Genomic DNA, 18553 nt, shown 5'->3' with positions numbered 1-18553 from the left:
ACCCTTACAAATAACTACAAATAGAGGGCAACCTTTAAAAATTGTGAATTACTATATCGTATACTTGTAATCTATAATATTGTGCATCAACTATACTTCAACAAAAATCTTTTAAAATTTCTTTAGAAGTAGGGGAATAAGAACATGAGGAGTCTGGAAAATCATCAGATAATAAGAAACAGTAGAGGGAAAGAATGATTACACCTTACTGAAAATTCGACTTGTCTTTACAATGTTAAGCTAGTTTCTCCTGTACACCAACTAACACAATATTGTAAAGCAACTATACTCCAATAAAATTAATTTAAAAAATAAAAAATAAATGTGAAGAATATTGAAATAAATGTGCAAAAATAAACAAAGTGACATCTTAAAAAAAGAAAAGAAAAGGAAATGTGTGTTGTCTTTATAACAACAGACTGTCTAGAGTTTATAACCCAAGGACAAAACTATCTGGCTAGGCCCTTCTGAATAGAGTTCCCCAAACAAAAACAGGACAAACTGAAGTCTTTTCAATGCTTTATTCATTGTTTTTGGGGGCTGCTACATTTTAGGATGGAAAGAGTTTCTGCAGGGGGAGGGAGAGGGGAGCATCATCTCCCTCCCTCCCTCCCCCACTCTTGCTTTTTCTGCCATCACACCAAATATGAGAGCGCCTCCTGAAAGTCAAAAGGACAATATTAAACATAAGAGCAGTTTACATGTCATTAGCAAGTAGTCAATATCCTATTTCACCACCATTATCCTGACAAGGAAACAAAAGCTCAAGAGTGACTGAGTCCCACCCAGAATCACAGAGCTGGGAAGTAGCACACATTTTACAACCAGAACACAAGTCTTTCTCATTCAAAAATTCCTTCTAGGAATGTGGATACTGCACTTGCCCTGAGATTCCAGGACATGCTGAATGTGTATGGGTACAGTCCATGAGGGGGAAACACAGGTTCACAAATGAGAACAAGTCGGGTGGGAGTCGCGTGGAGAGGGAGGGCACTCAGGGTGTGTAAACCCTGCCCTTTGACCAAGTTAGCCCCCAGAGCTGTAGTTACCAGCAGTTTCTTCACGGACTCGGAAGCCTCTGGTGTCAGTTCATTGACACAATTCTTCAGCCCTTCCATAAGGTGCTCAACAGAAATGCCCAGAGTTTTCAGAAGAAGCTTAAGTGGGTACAGGAGTGGGAGAGCATCCAGAGGCAAAGGCAAGTCCCCGTTCACGGGATGTGGCAAGCTGTTGATGAGGAAGGCGGTGGCTGCAGAGCAAAAGAGATCCCAAGTGAGACCTGACCACCCTCCACTCTATCGGTGGCTCCATTCCAGCCCTAGCATCCTGATTTCCCAAAAAACGTCTGCTTCGGGACCTCTGCACCTACTGTTCTATCTCTCTAGAACTTTCCTTCACCAGATAGTTACATGTCTTTCTTCTTCACTTATTTGGTCTCTCCTCAAATGTTACATTCTCAGAGATGTATCTAAAATGGCATCACCAGTCACCCTCGTTCTTTATTTTTCTTACCACTACCTAAAATATTAAATCTTTATTTATTTATTTATTTTATCTTCATCCTCTCACTAGAATGTATGCTCCTCGAGAATAAGGATTGAGTTTTATTCACTACTGTACCCCATGCCTAGAACAGACCCTGGTATACAGTATGAACTCAGTAGATACCAGTGATTGACTGGACAGGGGTATACTTTGCATGCGGCTGTCTCCACAGCCCATGAGTTTGAAACCAATGCAAGATGCTATAATGACCTTCCACTTGAACATATGAATGGACCTAACCGGAGCCCAGGAAATTGCTCCCAACCAACTCAACTCAGTGCTACAAACATAACTGAGTAGGGACTCTAAGTCAGTTGGTGCAGATACACAGATGAATAAAATAAGATATCTGACTTAGAGAACCCATGCAATCTGATGGACAGTAGAGATCTGTGTATGCCACAGTGCAGTATGTACTATGCTAAGATTAGGGACAAAGTTCTATGGAAACACAAAAGAAGTGATGATTCATTCTAATGTAAGAGAGTGTTACAGGAATTTTCCCAGAATAGATGTTGCCATAATTGTGTCTTGAGTCAAATATCGGGATGACAGGTAAAGAAGGGGAGCAGCGTTTGAAAGAGGAAAATAATTGACCAAGACACAAAGATAATAAGATTAAAGACCAAACACAAGATGGTGAGTCTTCAGAATTCCACTTGGATGTGCTAGGCAGGTGAGGCTGCAACCTGGGTGAGGTCAGATTTTCAGACTTGAATGTCATATGAATGAGTCTGAGATTTTTTTTCCCCCAAGGGTAATGGGGAGCTACCATGGCTCTTCCATGGGACAACTGCATTTTATATCTTCAGCAAGATAACTTTCACATAGAAGATGTTAGAGAATGGGGGAAATGCATATTACACATATTTTTACAAAATACATGTGCATGTATGTAAATACACAGATGTAGAAGCACATACACAAGACACACATCTTCCTGCTGGCACTCCCACCCCGCCGTACTGCTGGCCAACACTTCATCCTCCTTTGCAATCCTATCTGTTTTCTTATTCAAATAAAAAAAAAAAAAATGGAACTTGTACACCTATTTTCCCTTCACTTTCTACTGCCTATTTTCCCACCCAAAGTTCTCCTCCAGAAAGGGGATATTTATATCCTTCCCACCCATCTTTCTGCTGCCACCTCTCCTCAGTTACCCCTAGACATTAAAGAATGACAAAATAGCCCAAATAGGTCAAGTTACAAATTAGTTCAAAAATTCACAAGTCAAAGTCACCACGGTAGCATGGGTATCACACAGTTTCTTATGATTAATCTCCCTACTTCTTACTTTCAGCACTTTGGTGAGTGTCTTCCCTGTATTTACCTATATATTTCAGAGGGGAGATCCTCAAAGCTTTCTGTTCTCCAAATGAGCAGCAGCCATTATGATGTATTCTGCAGATACACCCAAATGTATCTTCCTGTAGCTACAGGCTCCCTCCAAAAAAAAAAGGATTGGTTGCCATCCTCCTCCAAGAAGCCAGCTTCTACACCTTACCTAGAAATGGAACTGTTCACCCCTCACCCCTTCCACAGAGCTCTATCTGTACTTTCATTGTGTATCACAGTGGACCAGTACAATAGTGACTTCTGTAGAAGTCTTCACTCCTCTGCCAGGGTATAAGAACCTTAATAGAAACATGCATGTCTGATTCAGGTCTGAATCTCCCAAAGCCTACCCAGTGCCCAACAGATTATAGCCATTCAACAAACGCCTGTTGATTGTATAAACATATAAAAGTAGCTATGTCTCAAGAGAAGCAGCACAGCAATCTAATTAGAGATGAGAGCAAGGATGACTCCATATAATTTCAGAAACACAAAGAATCAAATCTTAATTCAAAATTGAGGAAAATCAATGGTGGCCAAAGTTCAGTAATGAAATGCATTTGTTGACCCTCAATGCGAGCTGATTAATTTCTTTGTAGGATACACCAGGGATAACTTGTGTTGGATTAGAGCTTGGAGCTGGGAGCAGGAGGCATCTGATGTCCCTTCTGACCTTACCAATACCTGTGGCTCTAAAACTCCCTTCCCCATATGCCACCAGGAGCCTCGGCTCACTAGTTGTGTTCCTGTTATCAAGAAAGTAGAGAGAGATCGTGTGTTCCAGGCTACTTACCAGAGTAACTGCAAATGCCGATGGTCACCAGCAGGAACACAGTGACCAGCTTCATGGTGGGTTACCTGTGATATTTACCTGGAGTTCAAAATAAAACTGGGAAACCTAAGGAGTTCACTCAGCCAGTGGTTCCCCTTGCTGACCCAAGTGTGGCAGTGGCTTCTGCACACACACATATTTATATGCCAAGGACTTGGATTTCAGTCACGACCACTTGACTCGCCCCTGGGAAGAACAGCGTGAAGGTCATGTTTCCTCTCTAAACAAATTGAAGGTTTTTTCCACTTTCCCTCATGTTCCCATAAGAAACAAAGCCCTAACCTAAAGCACCCTCAAGGCTCTCTCACACCACAAGCTCTTACACGAGACCCGGAGCGGGGTAGGGGGCGGTGGTAAGCAAAACGCTCTGAGTCCTTTCCCTGGAAGAACTCTGAAAAGAAGGTTTTGTATCGGGATTGAAAGGATTAAGGCTCTGTTGTTTTCCTCCAGTTTTCTATTCATTTAAAGTTCAGAGAAACACATTACCTGATGAACGCCCATGTTGACAATTCTGAGGTCCCTTCAGCCCTGAAATAATATAGACTCAGCTTAATGGCATTTAGTAACCATGTTTCTCTGGAATTTACCTCTACCCACACCAACCTTGTCACATATCTACCATGGCAGATATTTTACCACTTCTAGTGCCTCCCACCTATCTGGGGGGAACACCTAGGGTCACGCCTTCTCTATGTTCTAATTTAGTTCAGGACCTAAAGTAAAAATGCCTTTTTAAAGACCTGGGATTCAATAGTGACTCCATAGTGTGGTTCTCCTCATCTGAAATAGGACATTTAACAGCTAACAGCAAGACAGTCCCAAAGGGGTGTGACACTGAGGGGAAAAAATTTTTTTTACAAGATCCCATACATATAAATAACTTGGGTCACCAAAACATGCATGTCAGAAGCCTTTTGGCAGTCCAGTCCCTTGCAATCATGCAAATTAAATACTTGCTAGCCAGGGGAACAATCTGCTTACAAGGCTGCCCTCCTGCAAACAGGACTCAGCTAAGGGGCCCCAGGAGGATTCTATCTGTAAGACCAAGCCCTAGAGCTCCTTGGCCTCTAGGGCAAGAAAGAGAAAGAATGAACCTTGAAAGGGAGAAATAGAGATCAGAGTCCAGGTGGGTCCCAGTCCCAGCTCAGGGCTCCCTAACCAAATGACGTTGCTGGCTTCAGCCACCCCCACCACTGAAGGGGTACTCAGAACCTTCTGAGGAAGACACATCAAAGCATAGTCCACTTTAGATGCAAGGCCAGGAGTTGGGGCCCCACTTGAGTGTGTGGTACTATTTTGAGGATTTAATACAATTACGTAGACCCAGGATGTAACTGTACCAACCCAAGGTTAACACCTAATAAATGTCACCTGCTGTTCATTTCCATACATTGCTGAGTTACAACTGCCATTTCTTTATTTTTCTGCTACTTTATAAACTACACGGAGGAGATCATGTGTTACCGCCACACATACTCAATCCTGCCCCTTCTACTGCTCTGCCTGCCCTAGAAGGCTTCATCTATTCCTGGGGAATTATCCCAAGACAGAACTCTCACAGGGCCAAGGCTGTATGTGGTGAAGTGGTAGCAAGTCAAAGTCATCCTTTATTTTTATGTTAATGACATTTTGACAGAATATGGAACCAGTACTGCCCTTATCTCTGCTGGTTGTTTCCATTTTGCTCTCAAAGCCTCTCTGTGCACATCCACACCCTCTGCCCTGCACAATGGGAAACTCAGTTTTGCAAACTGTGGTTTCCAGACTTCCTGGCCAATGGCATTTTCGTTAGGGAGGGCAAACAGGAGGCCCTGGGACAAGATTGGAGGGGAGACAAAGGGAGAAAACAGGATGCTTCTCCCTCTCTCTGCTTCAGGAGACATCTCAGGCAGTGACTCCACGTCTCTATGGCTCCTTCCAGAAACGCCCTTTCACCTGTGGTCCGACATAAGCCAGGGAGCCCCACCACTGTCCCAGCTTCTATGGCACAGCCCCCACCTGGGCCACACTTGCTCTCCCTGTCCTTCCTGGCCACGAAGTGGTAGAAGCTTCCTGCAACTTCTAAACTCTGGGTTGACTCATCTTTCCCCTAGTTGCTTCAACTGCCTTTCTAGCACCTTCTAAATTATCCTTCAAGTTAAAATTTTCCTGTTTGGTCACTGGATATGGTTTTGATTTTTTGGTTGGACTCTGCCTAACACAGCATATACTAAAATATAATAGAGCTAGAGCTTTTGGTAAAAACAGATCTTTCAGTTTGGAAACAACCTCTCTCTCATAAGTGCCAAGTTACAAGTTCACAACAGGCTAGATCAATCCAGGAGAAACACACAGATGCTTCTCCCTTTCCACCTCTGAAATGTGTGGCACTGTTTCCAACTGGTCTACTGTTTTCTACTGGTCCTGGAGGTGAGCTCTGTCCCAGGAAGCGCCTCAGGCCCCTGTGCTAATAGATTTCTGGTGAGCCCATCTAGCAGTAGACCAGACATTGTCTTCACCAAAACCTAGTCGTGAACATGGATGGCTTAAAGACTGGAACCTCCTCCATGCAACACACTCACACACTCTCTCACAAATGCAAACGTTCTCATGCTTACATGAACAATAACATGTGCATGTGAACAGACACACATACAAAACCATCAAACACAACAGTTTTCATTTTTTTATTCAACAGATAGTTATTAAGTATCGTCTCTGTGCCCAGCACTCTCAGGAACCGAGACTGGAGCAGTTAACAAGGCAAGCTAATTTCCTGCTTTCATGGAGCTGACAATGTAATGGGATAAACAGACAATAAACATGTAAACAAATAAAGAACTACTCATAGGTGCTATGATGAAGCTAATGGGGTGCACTGAGAGAGAAAAGGAGGGTTAGGGGTACAGTCAGACCTGGAAAGAGATTCAGGCTTGGCTACTCCCACTCTTCCTGTGTCCTGAGTCCATGTATCATTCGTGTCTTTTTAGTCCATATTTCTGATTCTTTGACATCCTGGGGCCTTGCTGATCTTGGAGGGACTACCCTTCCCAGGGCTAATTAATTCCTAGATAGCAAATGACTCACCTGGGAATGTACTTTCCTAAGCAAACCAGCCAATCTACAGCCCACACTGCCAACCACCTCCTCGGGTTGCCCTGACACTGGGCCACTGTCTGCCTGCCTCAATCACCCCCTGAGGCCCAGGCAGGTACCAAACAGCTAGGGACAGTGCCTACACCCCAGACAGAGTGCACTGAAATGATTCAAACTAGCCTATCCTAAACCTGCTTACCCTGTCTCCCCATCCCTTCCCACAGAAACCAGAGTAAAGGCTCCTGCCCACTCCCTACCACACCTTCCTGACGAAGCCAGTGTTTCCCATGCTCCCTACTGCCCTGTGGTGTGGCAGGCCCCTTTTCTGGGGCTCTATCACTGTAACAAACTATCTTCAAAATGGCAGTCATCTCCTGAACTGATGACCTGCATAAATATAAAACATATTCTTCTTTCCCAGGACTAATTTGTAAACATCTTGAAGGACTTCTTCTTGTTCATGTTTGGATCCTAACACAAAATCCTACACACTTGATAATATTATTAGGAACTACTAATTAGTGCCAGGCCCTACACTTTGCATATGGTATCCACTTCATTCTCATAAAACCCCTGATGATAAGGAACTTTAATCCCATTTTATAAACAAGGAAGTCTGAAGCTGAAAGCAATGAATTAATTGCCAAAGTCACTTAAATATATATAATATGGCCAGAATTTGAGCCCTTTCTTCTGATTTGTATTTCTTCACCTTTAAAAACTTAACTAATAAGCTTTTCCAGCAAGCATTTGTTAATAAATAATTCATGAGAAGAAATGAAAAGGAAACAAATGCCACTGTTTCTAAATTAATTTGGGGTGGGTTTTTTGAATGAATTTTTGTGGAGATTAAGTTCATAATTGGGAGTGGAAGTTCAGTTAGTCATTCAACAAGTGTTTATTGAGCATGTTTGGTTGATGTGCTTCTGTGGTAGATTTTGGAAATATAGCATGACTCCTGCCTCTTCTTAATTATATTTAAGGAAACTGTTAGAAGCAAGTCAGTAAGTCCAACATAATAAAGGCCATATATGACAAGCCCACAGGTAACATTGTTCTCAATGGTGAAAAGCTGAAAACATTTCCTCTAAGATCAAGAATGAATCTAGGATGTCCACTCTTGCCAATTTTATTCAACATGGTTTTGGAAGTCCTAGCTATAGCAATCAGAGAAAAAAATAAAAGGAGTCAAAATTAAAAATGAAAAAATAAAATTATCACTGCTTGCAGATGACATGATACTATACATAGAAGATCCTAAAGACACCACCAGAAAAACTACTAGAGCTCATCAATGAATTTGATTAAGCTGCAGGATATAAAATTATGTTGCATTTCTATACACTAACAACAAAAGATCAGAAAGAGAAATTAAGGAAACAATCCCACTTACCATTTCACAGAATAGAATAAAATACCTATGAATAAATGTACCTAAGGAGGCAAAAACAATAAGATGCTGATGAAAGAAACTGAAGATGACATAAACAGATGGAATGATACGCCGTGTCCTTTTTGTCTCTGTGAGAAGAATGATAGTTCTAAAGAAGCCAACCAAATGTAGACTCAAGTCACAGATCAGAAAAATAAAAGAATCAGCCTGAGATTTCATCTCACACTCTTCCTTCTAGGTGAAAAGAGACAGTAACTGGGAAGTCACACTGGAGACATTGAAGTAGAGTTCATTATCTTCTCTTTTGCTTGCTGTAAACTGGATGGTCAAAATGGCTTAAAGCTAAGGCCTAAATAAGGTGAAATAGTCTCAAAATTTGTCTTGAAAACCACAAGCATGTAACAGTCAAATGTCACAGCTTTGTATACCAACTGCATGGAGTTTGGAGAAAAGCAAAAAAAAAAAAAAAAAAAAAAGTTTATTCCTGACTCTCTACCATATTGATTGAGTCCTATTTAGTGAAAAGTAGGGCTTCCCTGTTGTCTCAGGCAGTAAAGAATCTGCCTGTAATGCAGGAGACCCAGGTTCAATCACTGGGTTGGGATGATCCCCTGAAGAAAGGAATGGCAATCCACTCCAGCATTCTTGCCTGAGAAATCCCACGGACAGAGGAGCCTGGCAGGCTACAGTCTATGGGAAAGCAAAGAGTCGGACAGGACTGAATGACTAACACTTTCACACTTTCTAGTGAAAATCAGTTCATTATTGTTTAAGGCTAACTTTTAGCCTCTTTATAGACACTGCAGGGAAATCCAAATAGAATATGAGCCCATGAGGGAGAAACACAGGAAATGATCCATAAATCAAGACCAAATTGAAGTAAAAATCTAGGAAGTCTCAAAAATGGAAAAAAGTGAATTTGTCCAGGCTGTAGTTTTCAAAGATGACTTCGTGAATTCAAGTGGTTCTTAAATTCAAAGATTTGGATAAGCAGAGAAAATGAGAGCTAAAACTAGAATTTGTAATGTTTTAAGAAACTGATTAAGACAAGTAAGTAAACTAAAAAGAAAGATGTGTGGGAAAAGTCTCTTCCATCTTTCTCCGCCCAGCCTGTTTGTTCACAGACCCTGACCATGGCAGATTTCAAACAAATCTTTAGTTTACAATCAAACAATCCATGGATTGTGTCAGATGAGTTAATGAAAAGGTATGGCTATAAAAAACTAATTTCTGGTGGCCTGGGACTGAGACTTGATCTGGCAAAATTTGATGTGTCGTGAGATATATGGGTTCTTGAACAGGGGTGAACTTGGTCAGAGGGGTTTATAAAGCAGATTAGTGTAAAGGAAGAAGAAAGGTCTTTCAGTGAAGAAGAGTCTGGGCTCTGATGACCCCATGCTCCCAATAGATGGCCCATTCTCACATTCACAGCTAATGTCACCATCTTGTTAGAGGACCAGAATACTATATGCTACACCTTCCCTCCAGCAAAGATGTCAACACTCCCAGAGGCAGCTCTCCAGTGCCCAGCAGACATTCTCCATGACTAGATCATGTTCTAAATCCTACCTTTCAACTGCTCTTTATAGAGAAACGACTATACCATATCACCTGGTGACCTTACAGTGATCCACACAGGTGAAGGGTTGAACCATAGCTTATCTGAGTCTTAGGGGAAAACCTTGTGGTCCTCCTGGAACCCGAGAGGATGAAGGACTACAGGAGTCATCTCCCGCACACCTTCACATCTCTCCTAGGTAGCTGGCATAAGACATTGCCTCCCATGTTCTACAAAGTGTGGGACTTTCTGCCCTACCTGCCTTGGAACAAGAGCTGCAGAATAATTCAAACCAAACTTCTCAGCTGCAGTCTAGAATTAGGTCCCCACAACTGGCCTTGGAGTCATCCAGTCCCTTCTGTTTCATGTTCATCCTTTATTTTATTTTTTTTTTAAGATTTCTTTATTTGGCTGTGGTGAGTCTTCATTGCTACACGAGGGCCTTCTCTAGTGGCAGTGAGCAATGGCTACTCTTCTCTGTGCTCAGCAGACTTCTCTTGTTGCAGGCATGGGCTCTAGGCACTTGGGCTTCGGTAGCTGTGGCTCCACGGGCAGGTGGAATCTTCCCCCAACCAGAGACTGAACCCACGCCTCCTGTATTGCAAGGCAGATTCTTAACCACTGGACAACCGGGGAAGCCCCCACTTTTATCCTTTTTAATGTATGGGACAAAGATGATAGGGATCTGACACTTTTGGTCTAGTCCTCTCTTTCCTGTCAGTAAAGTGATAAACTGTCTAAATCTAAGAGTGGTTCATTGTACCTTTAGCAACTAAATCAGTCAAGACCTCAGCCTTGCTGTCTCTTGAATATGCGAGTTAACACCCCTCCAAGAAACAGGCAAACTACACGTTCACCATGTGGGTGTGACTCAAAGAAGAAGATGAAAAGTTCATGGTGCACTTTGCCAAGTTACTTATAGGTCCTCAATCAGTGCCTCTGCTATAAATCACTTCCCCCTTTCCAAATGTTTACACTATGACTCTTGACCAGAAGTACAGGGACAGAGAGGCCTTTTTACTAACATGAGTGGGCTCCTGGCAAGCCTCAGACTAATGTGCATAGTTGATAATGTTTGCTCAACAACGTCTCGGGTGCTCAACAACGTCTCGGGCTTCTTCAAATCTTCCCAGTGCTGAGACTGCTCTTTTGTCCCTTGAATGCCCTTATTCTTCCTTTAGCAATTAAGAGCACAGGTCCTGGGACCAGCTTGCCTGGATTCACATCCTAGCTCCTCCATTAGGGAAGTTAACCTTATCTCTCTGCACCTCAGTTTTATCAACTTATAAAATGATCCTAACAAAATTGACTTCCTTATAGGACTGTTATGAACTGGAGAAGGAATGAACACGCAAAATGGTTACAAGAAATACTACTGCAGGATGAGCATTCATTTTATATCAGGTATTATTATTATTACCACTCTCTCCTTCTCCACTTTTTGTTTTCCAACTTCCTAACCATAACCTCAAATACAACAGCCACCATTACCAACAAGTTCATGACCACCAACTTCTCAATTATTTAATTTTGAATATTTGGGGATTTTTATTTAAATTTTCTCTTTAAAGAATTCCATATTTCTTTTGGCTTGCTATATAGAATAAAAGGAGGGGAATGAATAATCACTGTATCCAGGAAACAAAGAATGGAGGTTTTTTTGGCATAAGGTTTTCAATTTGAGACAACTTCATGCTTATAGAGAAGATCTGAGTAGAGTACAAAAAATTTTTTCTGGAACCATTTGAAAGTGAATTGCTAAAAGAAAAAAAAAAGTGAATTGCTGATCCAGTGCTCCATCACTTAAGGAATACCGGTGCATACTCTGAGGATAGACATCCTCCTACTTGAATATAGTTAGAAATTAACATTGATACAATACTACCAACTGGGACTTAGACCTAATTCAAGTTTCACCAACTATCTGAATCCTGTCCTTTTGTAGCAAAAGATGCAGTTCAGAATCATGTGTTACACTTAGTCATTATGTCTTTTTTGTCCTATTCACTCTGGAAAAGTTGCTTCATCTTGCCTTGACTTTCATGACATTTTGAAAGGCCACAGGGGCCCCCACCTTTTTTGTGTGGACTATTGCTCAATTTGGCTTCATCCAATGTTTCCTCATTGCCAGGTTCCGGTTATGCAAGGAGTCAGGCTATATTCTCAGTGGATCCTATCAGTTTGGCACAGGGTTTATCCTCTACTGCATGTATTATTCATCGTGATTCCTTGATTAAGGTGAAGTCTGCCAGACTTCTCCATTGTACTCATTTCCCTGTTTAAATAACAAATGTTCTGTGGGAATGTATATTGAAACTCTGTAAATATCCCATTTCCAAGCAAACATTCAATTTACAGCTTAAATATCAGAAACAATTCATGGTTTCCTACGTTACCAAATGGAGTATCAGCCCTTACTATAATGTTATAGTAATGTTATATTTGATAACCAAAATGTCTCAAATATTGCCAGTGTAAGCCCCTGCAAGCTGGTCTCTGCCTCTGGTGTGTTTCCTGTCTTTTTTCATGCATTTGCTTGTTTTTGCTTGCCTTGGTACTACAGGATGATCCAGTGAAAGTCACTCAGTTGTGTCCGATTCTTTGCGACACCATGGACTGTAGAGTCCACGGAATTCTCCAGGCCAGAATACTGGAGTGGGTAGCCATTCCCTTCTCCAGGGGATCTTCCCACCCCAGGGATAGAACCCAGGTCTCCCGCACGGCAGGTGGATTCCTTACCAACTGACCCAAAAAAGAACCCCAAGAAAACTGGAGTGGGTAGCCTATCCCTTCTCCAGCAGGTTTTCCCGACCCAGGAATTGAACTGGGGTCTACCTGCATTGCAGGCAGACTCTACCACCTGAACTACCAGGGAATCCCAAGATGATCCAGGCTCATCTTCAATTTCCTCTGCCCCAACCCTGGAATAAACCTTTCTCCAAAAAGTGACCCTTAGTTCTTTTTAGAAGAAAGGTATTAAAATATTGTGGAATCATCCCGGTACCAGTTTACTCATGTCAATCAGGATATCCGGCATCAAGGTCCTCCCAGTGGACAGAACTAGAGAATATACGTAAAAAAAAAGAGACAGAGAGAGAATATATGTATACACATGTAGATATACTTAAATGACCCCTTCTCTCTGCAAGGGCTTTGACTCTCTTGCTATTCAGCGCCCCCTCAGTGGATGTTCTTCTTACTCTACTCGGGCCGTGGCTCTCCATACCAGTTGCCCTCACTTCTCTTAGTTAAATCAGACCTTCAGTGGAAAAAAGATTTTCTGTTCTTATCCTATGTTTGTGCCTCAGTTTGCCAGCTCTGACAGCTTACATTGATGGTGAAACAGAAAGAACAGTTGACTGGGGTCAGAGAATCTTTAATCAATTTCTTTCACTTAATTCCCATAGGAAATCATTTCACCTTTCTGAATATCAGCTCATTCACCTGTAAAGGAAAATCAAATATTAACCATATACGGTTGCGTGGATTAGTTGAAATGGTGTATGTTCAGGTTCTTGGTTTACAGGTAGGTATTACAATAATGAAAATGAAGGTTATCATTCCATCACACCTAGAAAAGAATTTAGGACTCATTCCTTTATTGACAAAGGAGGGAACTGAGAAATGAAACCGAACTAATTTCAATGATCTTTTTTTTTTAACATCAGTATGAGCAAAAAGTGTTTTAATCTCAAAAATCATTTCAAACTCCACAGGCTCTGAAAATACAGCTATAAAAATATACCAGAATTAGGACTTCCCTGGTGCCAATTGGTCCCTGGTTCCTGGGGTCCACTGTTTTAAACTACATTCTATTATTCCAGTCAAGTCACAGGACCAATCCAGATCTGAGCAGAGAGGAAAAACACTACTTGTTGGTGGGAGGAACTGCAAGGAACACGTATCCATATTAAATCCACAACAAATCCATATTAAGATGGGTGTCCAGATTTTTGAAAGATCATATGAGAGAAAGTTAATGAATATAGGAGCACCAGCTTGGAGATAAGACAAATCAAGGGGACCTTAAGATATTGTTCAAATACTTGGGGACCTATCACAATGAAGGAAGAATAGACTTGAATGTAAAACAGAATTTAAGAGTTCTTTTGAAACATGATTAGAAATAACAAGATTGTACAGTTTAGTAAATCAGTATTAAAATCCAAAAATAGAAGTGAGCTAATGTCACACTTACTATATAAAAGATTCTTATAAGAGATAACAGGATAGATTATACTATCTTTATTACCATTTCCAATTCTATTATCATAGATTCCAATAGCTTCCTTAACCTGAATCTTAATTTAAGAAGAAAGCACTCAAGATTGCAATAAGCCACTTTGAAGTTAGTGAAGCTCCCTCACCACCATTTCTAGGACTCTGTCACAAGCAGAAGTCTCCAACTCAGTAAATGCTGATTCACAAATTATTTTTCCCTATGGGTCTCAATTTTTTTAAGGTTTTGACTACCAAATCAGTAAGGCTATAATGATTTAAAGTCAGAACAACTTAATGCCCAATACCAATTTAAATACTTAAAATATTTCTTTTTTTAAATATTTAGCTCACAATGCCGCACCAATACTTAAAAGAATAACACTATCACAGGTCCTGAGATCTGGGGCTTTCAGGTTGACAAGCTGAATGAGATTATGTCTGATATGCCTCCCTGCTCTAGAAGCCCTTAACTGTGCGTTTTATTTCTTTCAGAGAGGAATAAGTCCAAACTATGGGAAGCCATGCGGGTTTGTGAGATTTGAAGTTGAACGCAAATCAATTTTCAAAACAGTTCAAAAGTGCCCCCTTGTGGCCAGTTCAGAGATGGTCTGCAAAACAACAGAAACGAGGTTTGTGAATACATTTCTTATGCAAGTCTGTGCTACAGGGCAGTAATGAATCACACAATTAAAAGGATGGATGGGGAATTACTATTTTTGCTTTCTCATTTTTATTTCTCAAATGACAAGCTAAAAGAAACACTAAAACACAGAAGAAGGTTTGGAAACTATTATAGTTGATTTGGGAGAGTAGGTGTTGATTTGAGTGGGTGTTTATGTGCGGGAGAGTGGAAAGATGCAGAGGGATAGCCAAGTAAGCGAAGAGACTAATATCCTTGGAAGCCCTGAGAGCCTCTAGTCCTCAGAGGTTTTCACAGCACCCCTAAATATTTAACAGTGTCGGGAGACACCCTTAGGATCCTTCTGTCATGCCTGAACCTGGATAAACAAACAGGCACTCTTATAAATAGAAGCTGCATTAATATTCTGTCCTCTCAGCAGTCTCTAGTCAATGGGTGCCAAATCCACGACTTCCAACATACTGTCATCAGCAACAGCAGAAAGTGTTTACAAAGTCTAGAACTGTTTTCTGATTCCACATATAAGGAGCTTCAAAGGTACTGCTCTGTTCTAACAACATATAAAAAGCTCGGGAGACTAATAACTCAACAGCTACTCTGGGATCCACTAGACACACAAGGGCACAGGGTTAACTGCCCCCACACAGGAGAGGAAGCCAGGCAATTGCAGGGAGTCACAGCTTACTGGAACAGACTCATGAGCGGAAACCACCTGTCGAACTAGCACTGGAGGAGGAAAAACCTGAATTATAACTGACGAAATGGTGGAAGCTCAGCGTGTACAATTCTGAGAGTTAAAAACAGCCGAGGGACCCAGTTGTGGCAGTGGGAAGGGCACAACATCTCCAGGAGCGCAACAAGATTTCCAGGGTAAATATCAGAAAAATCTCTTAGGCTTCCGTCAGAGGACGGAAGAAAAGGAATCAATTTGAAATATTAATACATCAGAGTCTAGTTGTTCAGTCACTAAGTTGTGTCTGACTCTTTGTGACCCCATGCACTGCAGCACACCAGATTTCCCTGTCCTTCACCATCTCCCAGAGTATGCCCAAACTCATGTCCATTGAGTCAGTGATGCCATCCAACCATCTCATCCTCTGTCGTTCCCTTCCCCTTTTGCCCTCAATCTTTCCCAGCATCAGGGTCTTTTCCAGTAAGTTGGTTGGTTCTTTGCATACTTTGCCAAAGTATTGGAGCTTCAGCTTTAGCATCGGTCCTTCCAGTGAATATTCAGGACTGATTTCCTTTAGGATGGACTGGTTGGATCTCCGTGCTGTCCGAGGGATGCCTAAGAGTCTTCTCCAGTACCACAGTTCAAAAGCATCAATTCTTTGGCGCTCAGCCTTCTTTCTGGTCCAACTCTCACATCCATACATGACTACTGGAAAAACCTAACTTGGACTATACAGACCTTTGACAGCAAAGTGATATCTCTACTTTTTAATATGCTTTCTAGATTGGTCATAGCTTTTCTTCCAAGGAGCAAGCATCTTTTAATTTCATGTCTGCAGTCTCCATCAGCCATGATTTTAGAACCCAAGAAAATAAAGTGTAGCTGTTTCCATTATTTCCCCATCTATTTGGCATGAAGTGATGGGACTGGATACCATGATCTTAGTCTTCTGAATGTTGAGTTTTAAGCCAGTTTTTTCACTCTCCTCTTTCACTTTCATCAAGAGGCTCTTTATTCTTCTTCGCTTTCTGCCATTAGGGTAGTGTCATCTGCATATCTGAAGTTATTGATATTACTCCTGGCAATCTTGATTCCAGCTTGTGATCATATTTCCAAGTATTTCACAGGATTATTCCTTTAGAACTTAGCGACATTGCTCTGAAGTATTCATACTGTTTATCTATGTTGTAAAGGAGGAACATAAAGCTCAGGGAGATTAAATCTTTTGTCTAAGGTATTAGATGGGTAAGAAAATAAGATGTGATATCTAAGTCATATATTGAGACAATGATTTCTGATACACATGCGTTGTTGCTGAAATTAAGCTTATATCATATACTGTGAAGAATAAGAGGAAGAAGCAACTCAATCCACTAGGATATGCATGGGCAGGAATTCACCAATAGAAAAGGGTGTGGGGGAGTCATTCTAAGCAGCAAAAACACAATAAGCAAAAACCTGGAGGTATTAATAGACTGAATAGGCATTAACGGACTGTCTCCACAACTTCAGGGGCTTAAATATCAAAAATAGAAAAGCAACAGAAACAGTCAACAATATCAACAACATGAGGCAAAAGTCACTAGGTTTCTCACAAGAGATTGAAAAGTGAACGTGAAAGCCACTCAGTCATGTCTGACTCTTTGCAACCCCATGGACTATACAGTCCATGGAATTCTCCAGGCCAGAATACTGGAGTGGGTAGCCTTTACCTTCTCCAGGGGATCTTCCCAATCCAGGGATCAAACCCAGGTCTCCCACATTGCAGGTGGATTCTTTACCAGCTGAGCCACAAGGGAAGCCCAAGAATACTGGAGTGGGTAACCTATCCCTTCTCCAGTGGATTGTCCCAACCCAGGACTCGAACCTGGGTCTCCTGAATTGTAGGCAGATTCTTTACCAACTGAGCTCAACCATAATTCATAAGGTTAGACATTTGTGCTATCCTTGTCCCTGCCTCCTATATGCAGCTGATGTGACCATCTTCCCTTACGAGAACTTGGAGGGTCACTCGGGCAGAGTCCAACACCTCAGGACAGCAACTTCAAGACACTTTTCACAATAAGGAATAGTAAGGAAGCTTTGTAATGAAATGGGGAACATGCAGCACTAGGCATCAGGAAGTCTTAGCGCAAGGGTGCTAGTTCCTAGTGCAGTGAGCTGCCTGACAACAGCTTCTTTGAGTTTTTGGTTTCATGTATGTAAAATGAAGTCAATAACAAAACACGTTTTGCCTAGTGTTCCATCTTTGGAATTGTTAAATACTGTGAATTAAAGAAAAACTCTAAATAATAAACTAAACTGGGAATATAACTATGGGCCCCCTTTATGCCGTAGAGGGAAGAATATACAGAGAGAACTAAAGAACAGTGTGAAGAATGTAAATTTTGAATTAAGTAGAACTAGGCTTAAAACTCAGTTCTGCTTTTTTAACTACAGAATATTTGACTACAAGAGTTGACTAACTTCTCTAATCCTTACTTTCCTCCTCAGCAATAATTCTTTCTACATCATAGATTTACTATGAAAAATAAATTAAATTCAGTATATGAGCAAAGCATTGGACACATAGTAGGTATATAACTTATGGTATGCAATATCATATGGACAGTAAGTAGTATAGTGGCTGTCACAGAATAAGTGTTAAAAAGTGTAGTATAGAAGCTGAATATGAATAAGATGAGGAAGAGGAAGAGAAGGATTAGAAGGGGAGATGAAGGAATATCAGCAGTAGAGAAAGACTCATTCTGAAGCAGAAACATGAAAATACTCTGTAGTTATTACAAGAGAGAGAGTAGAAATTTAAGCTGTGTATGTAGTTGTAGAAATTAAGCCTAACTAAACTTTGTCTGTTTTTATAGTTCCTTGGAGGATACATCTATGTTGCAACTGCTGACCATGGGGAGTTCCAAACCTATGTCAGTTATGCTGTTTCTTTGAAGAGTCAAGTCTATCCTTGACATCTTTTCCATGATAGCCTACTCGGTGACTTTCTGTTGGGGTCCTTTAATGGATCAGAACCTGGTGGTACAGAGTCGACGATAAGAAAGTAAAAGAGAGAAAGAGGCTGATATTCCCTGGTTTATGCAGAGGACCAATAAAGCCCTTGACACAGGACTTGCATCGCTCATGAAAGCACCAGGCGCCCTCTCGAGGTGGTCTTAGAAGCCCGGGCAGGAAAATGAGCACGACGGGTTTCCATGCTCCAGAGAATCAGCCAGAAAAAGAGAGAGAGAAAGAAACAAAAAAGACACGGAGACCTAAGCTCTGATGGAGGAAAG

General features: G+C 41.3%; 1 protein-coding gene across 1 annotated transcript; it reads right to left on the bottom strand.

The window, feature by feature from the left end:
• Positions 1 to 622: 622 nt before the first annotated feature.
• Positions 623 to 3728, bottom strand: SCGB3A2 (secretoglobin family 3A member 2). Its single transcript, XM_061149449.1, has 3 exons — positions 3674 to 3728; positions 1050 to 1249; positions 623 to 659 (listed from the first exon to the last, which is right to left on the bottom strand). The coding sequence occupies exons 1-3, from the start codon at positions 3726 to 3728 to the stop codon at positions 636 to 638; spliced, it is 279 nt and encodes a 92-aa protein (XP_061005432.1). The 3' UTR covers positions 623 to 635.
• Between the last annotated feature and the right edge of the window lie 14825 nt (positions 3729 to 18553).

The sequence above is a fragment of the Dama dama genome, chromosome 9 (genome assembly GCF_033118175.1).
Source record: "Dama dama isolate Ldn47 chromosome 9, ASM3311817v1, whole genome shotgun sequence".
Lineage (NCBI taxonomy): Eukaryota > Metazoa > Chordata > Mammalia > Artiodactyla > Cervidae > Dama > Dama dama.
The sequence above is the reverse complement of the archived record's forward strand: the minus strand, read 5'-3'. Positions and strand labels throughout refer to the sequence as shown.

What these genes read in the sequence shown, in the direction of transcription:
- SCGB3A2 (XM_061149449.1), bottom strand. Translation starts at nt 3,728, where the DNA reads ATGAAGCTGGTCACTGTGTTCCTGCTGGTGACCATCGGCATTTGCAGT. An exon ending in CGGCATTTGCAGTTACTCTG is followed by an intron (nt 1,250 to 3,673) that starts GTAAGTAGCCTG and finishes TTTGCTCTGCAG; the next exon opens with CCACCGCCTTCCTCATCAAC. An exon ending in AGTCCGTGAAGAAACTGCTG is followed by an intron (nt 660 to 1,049) that starts GTAACTACAGCT and finishes TTTGACTTTCAG; the next exon opens with GAGGCGCTCTCATATTTGGT.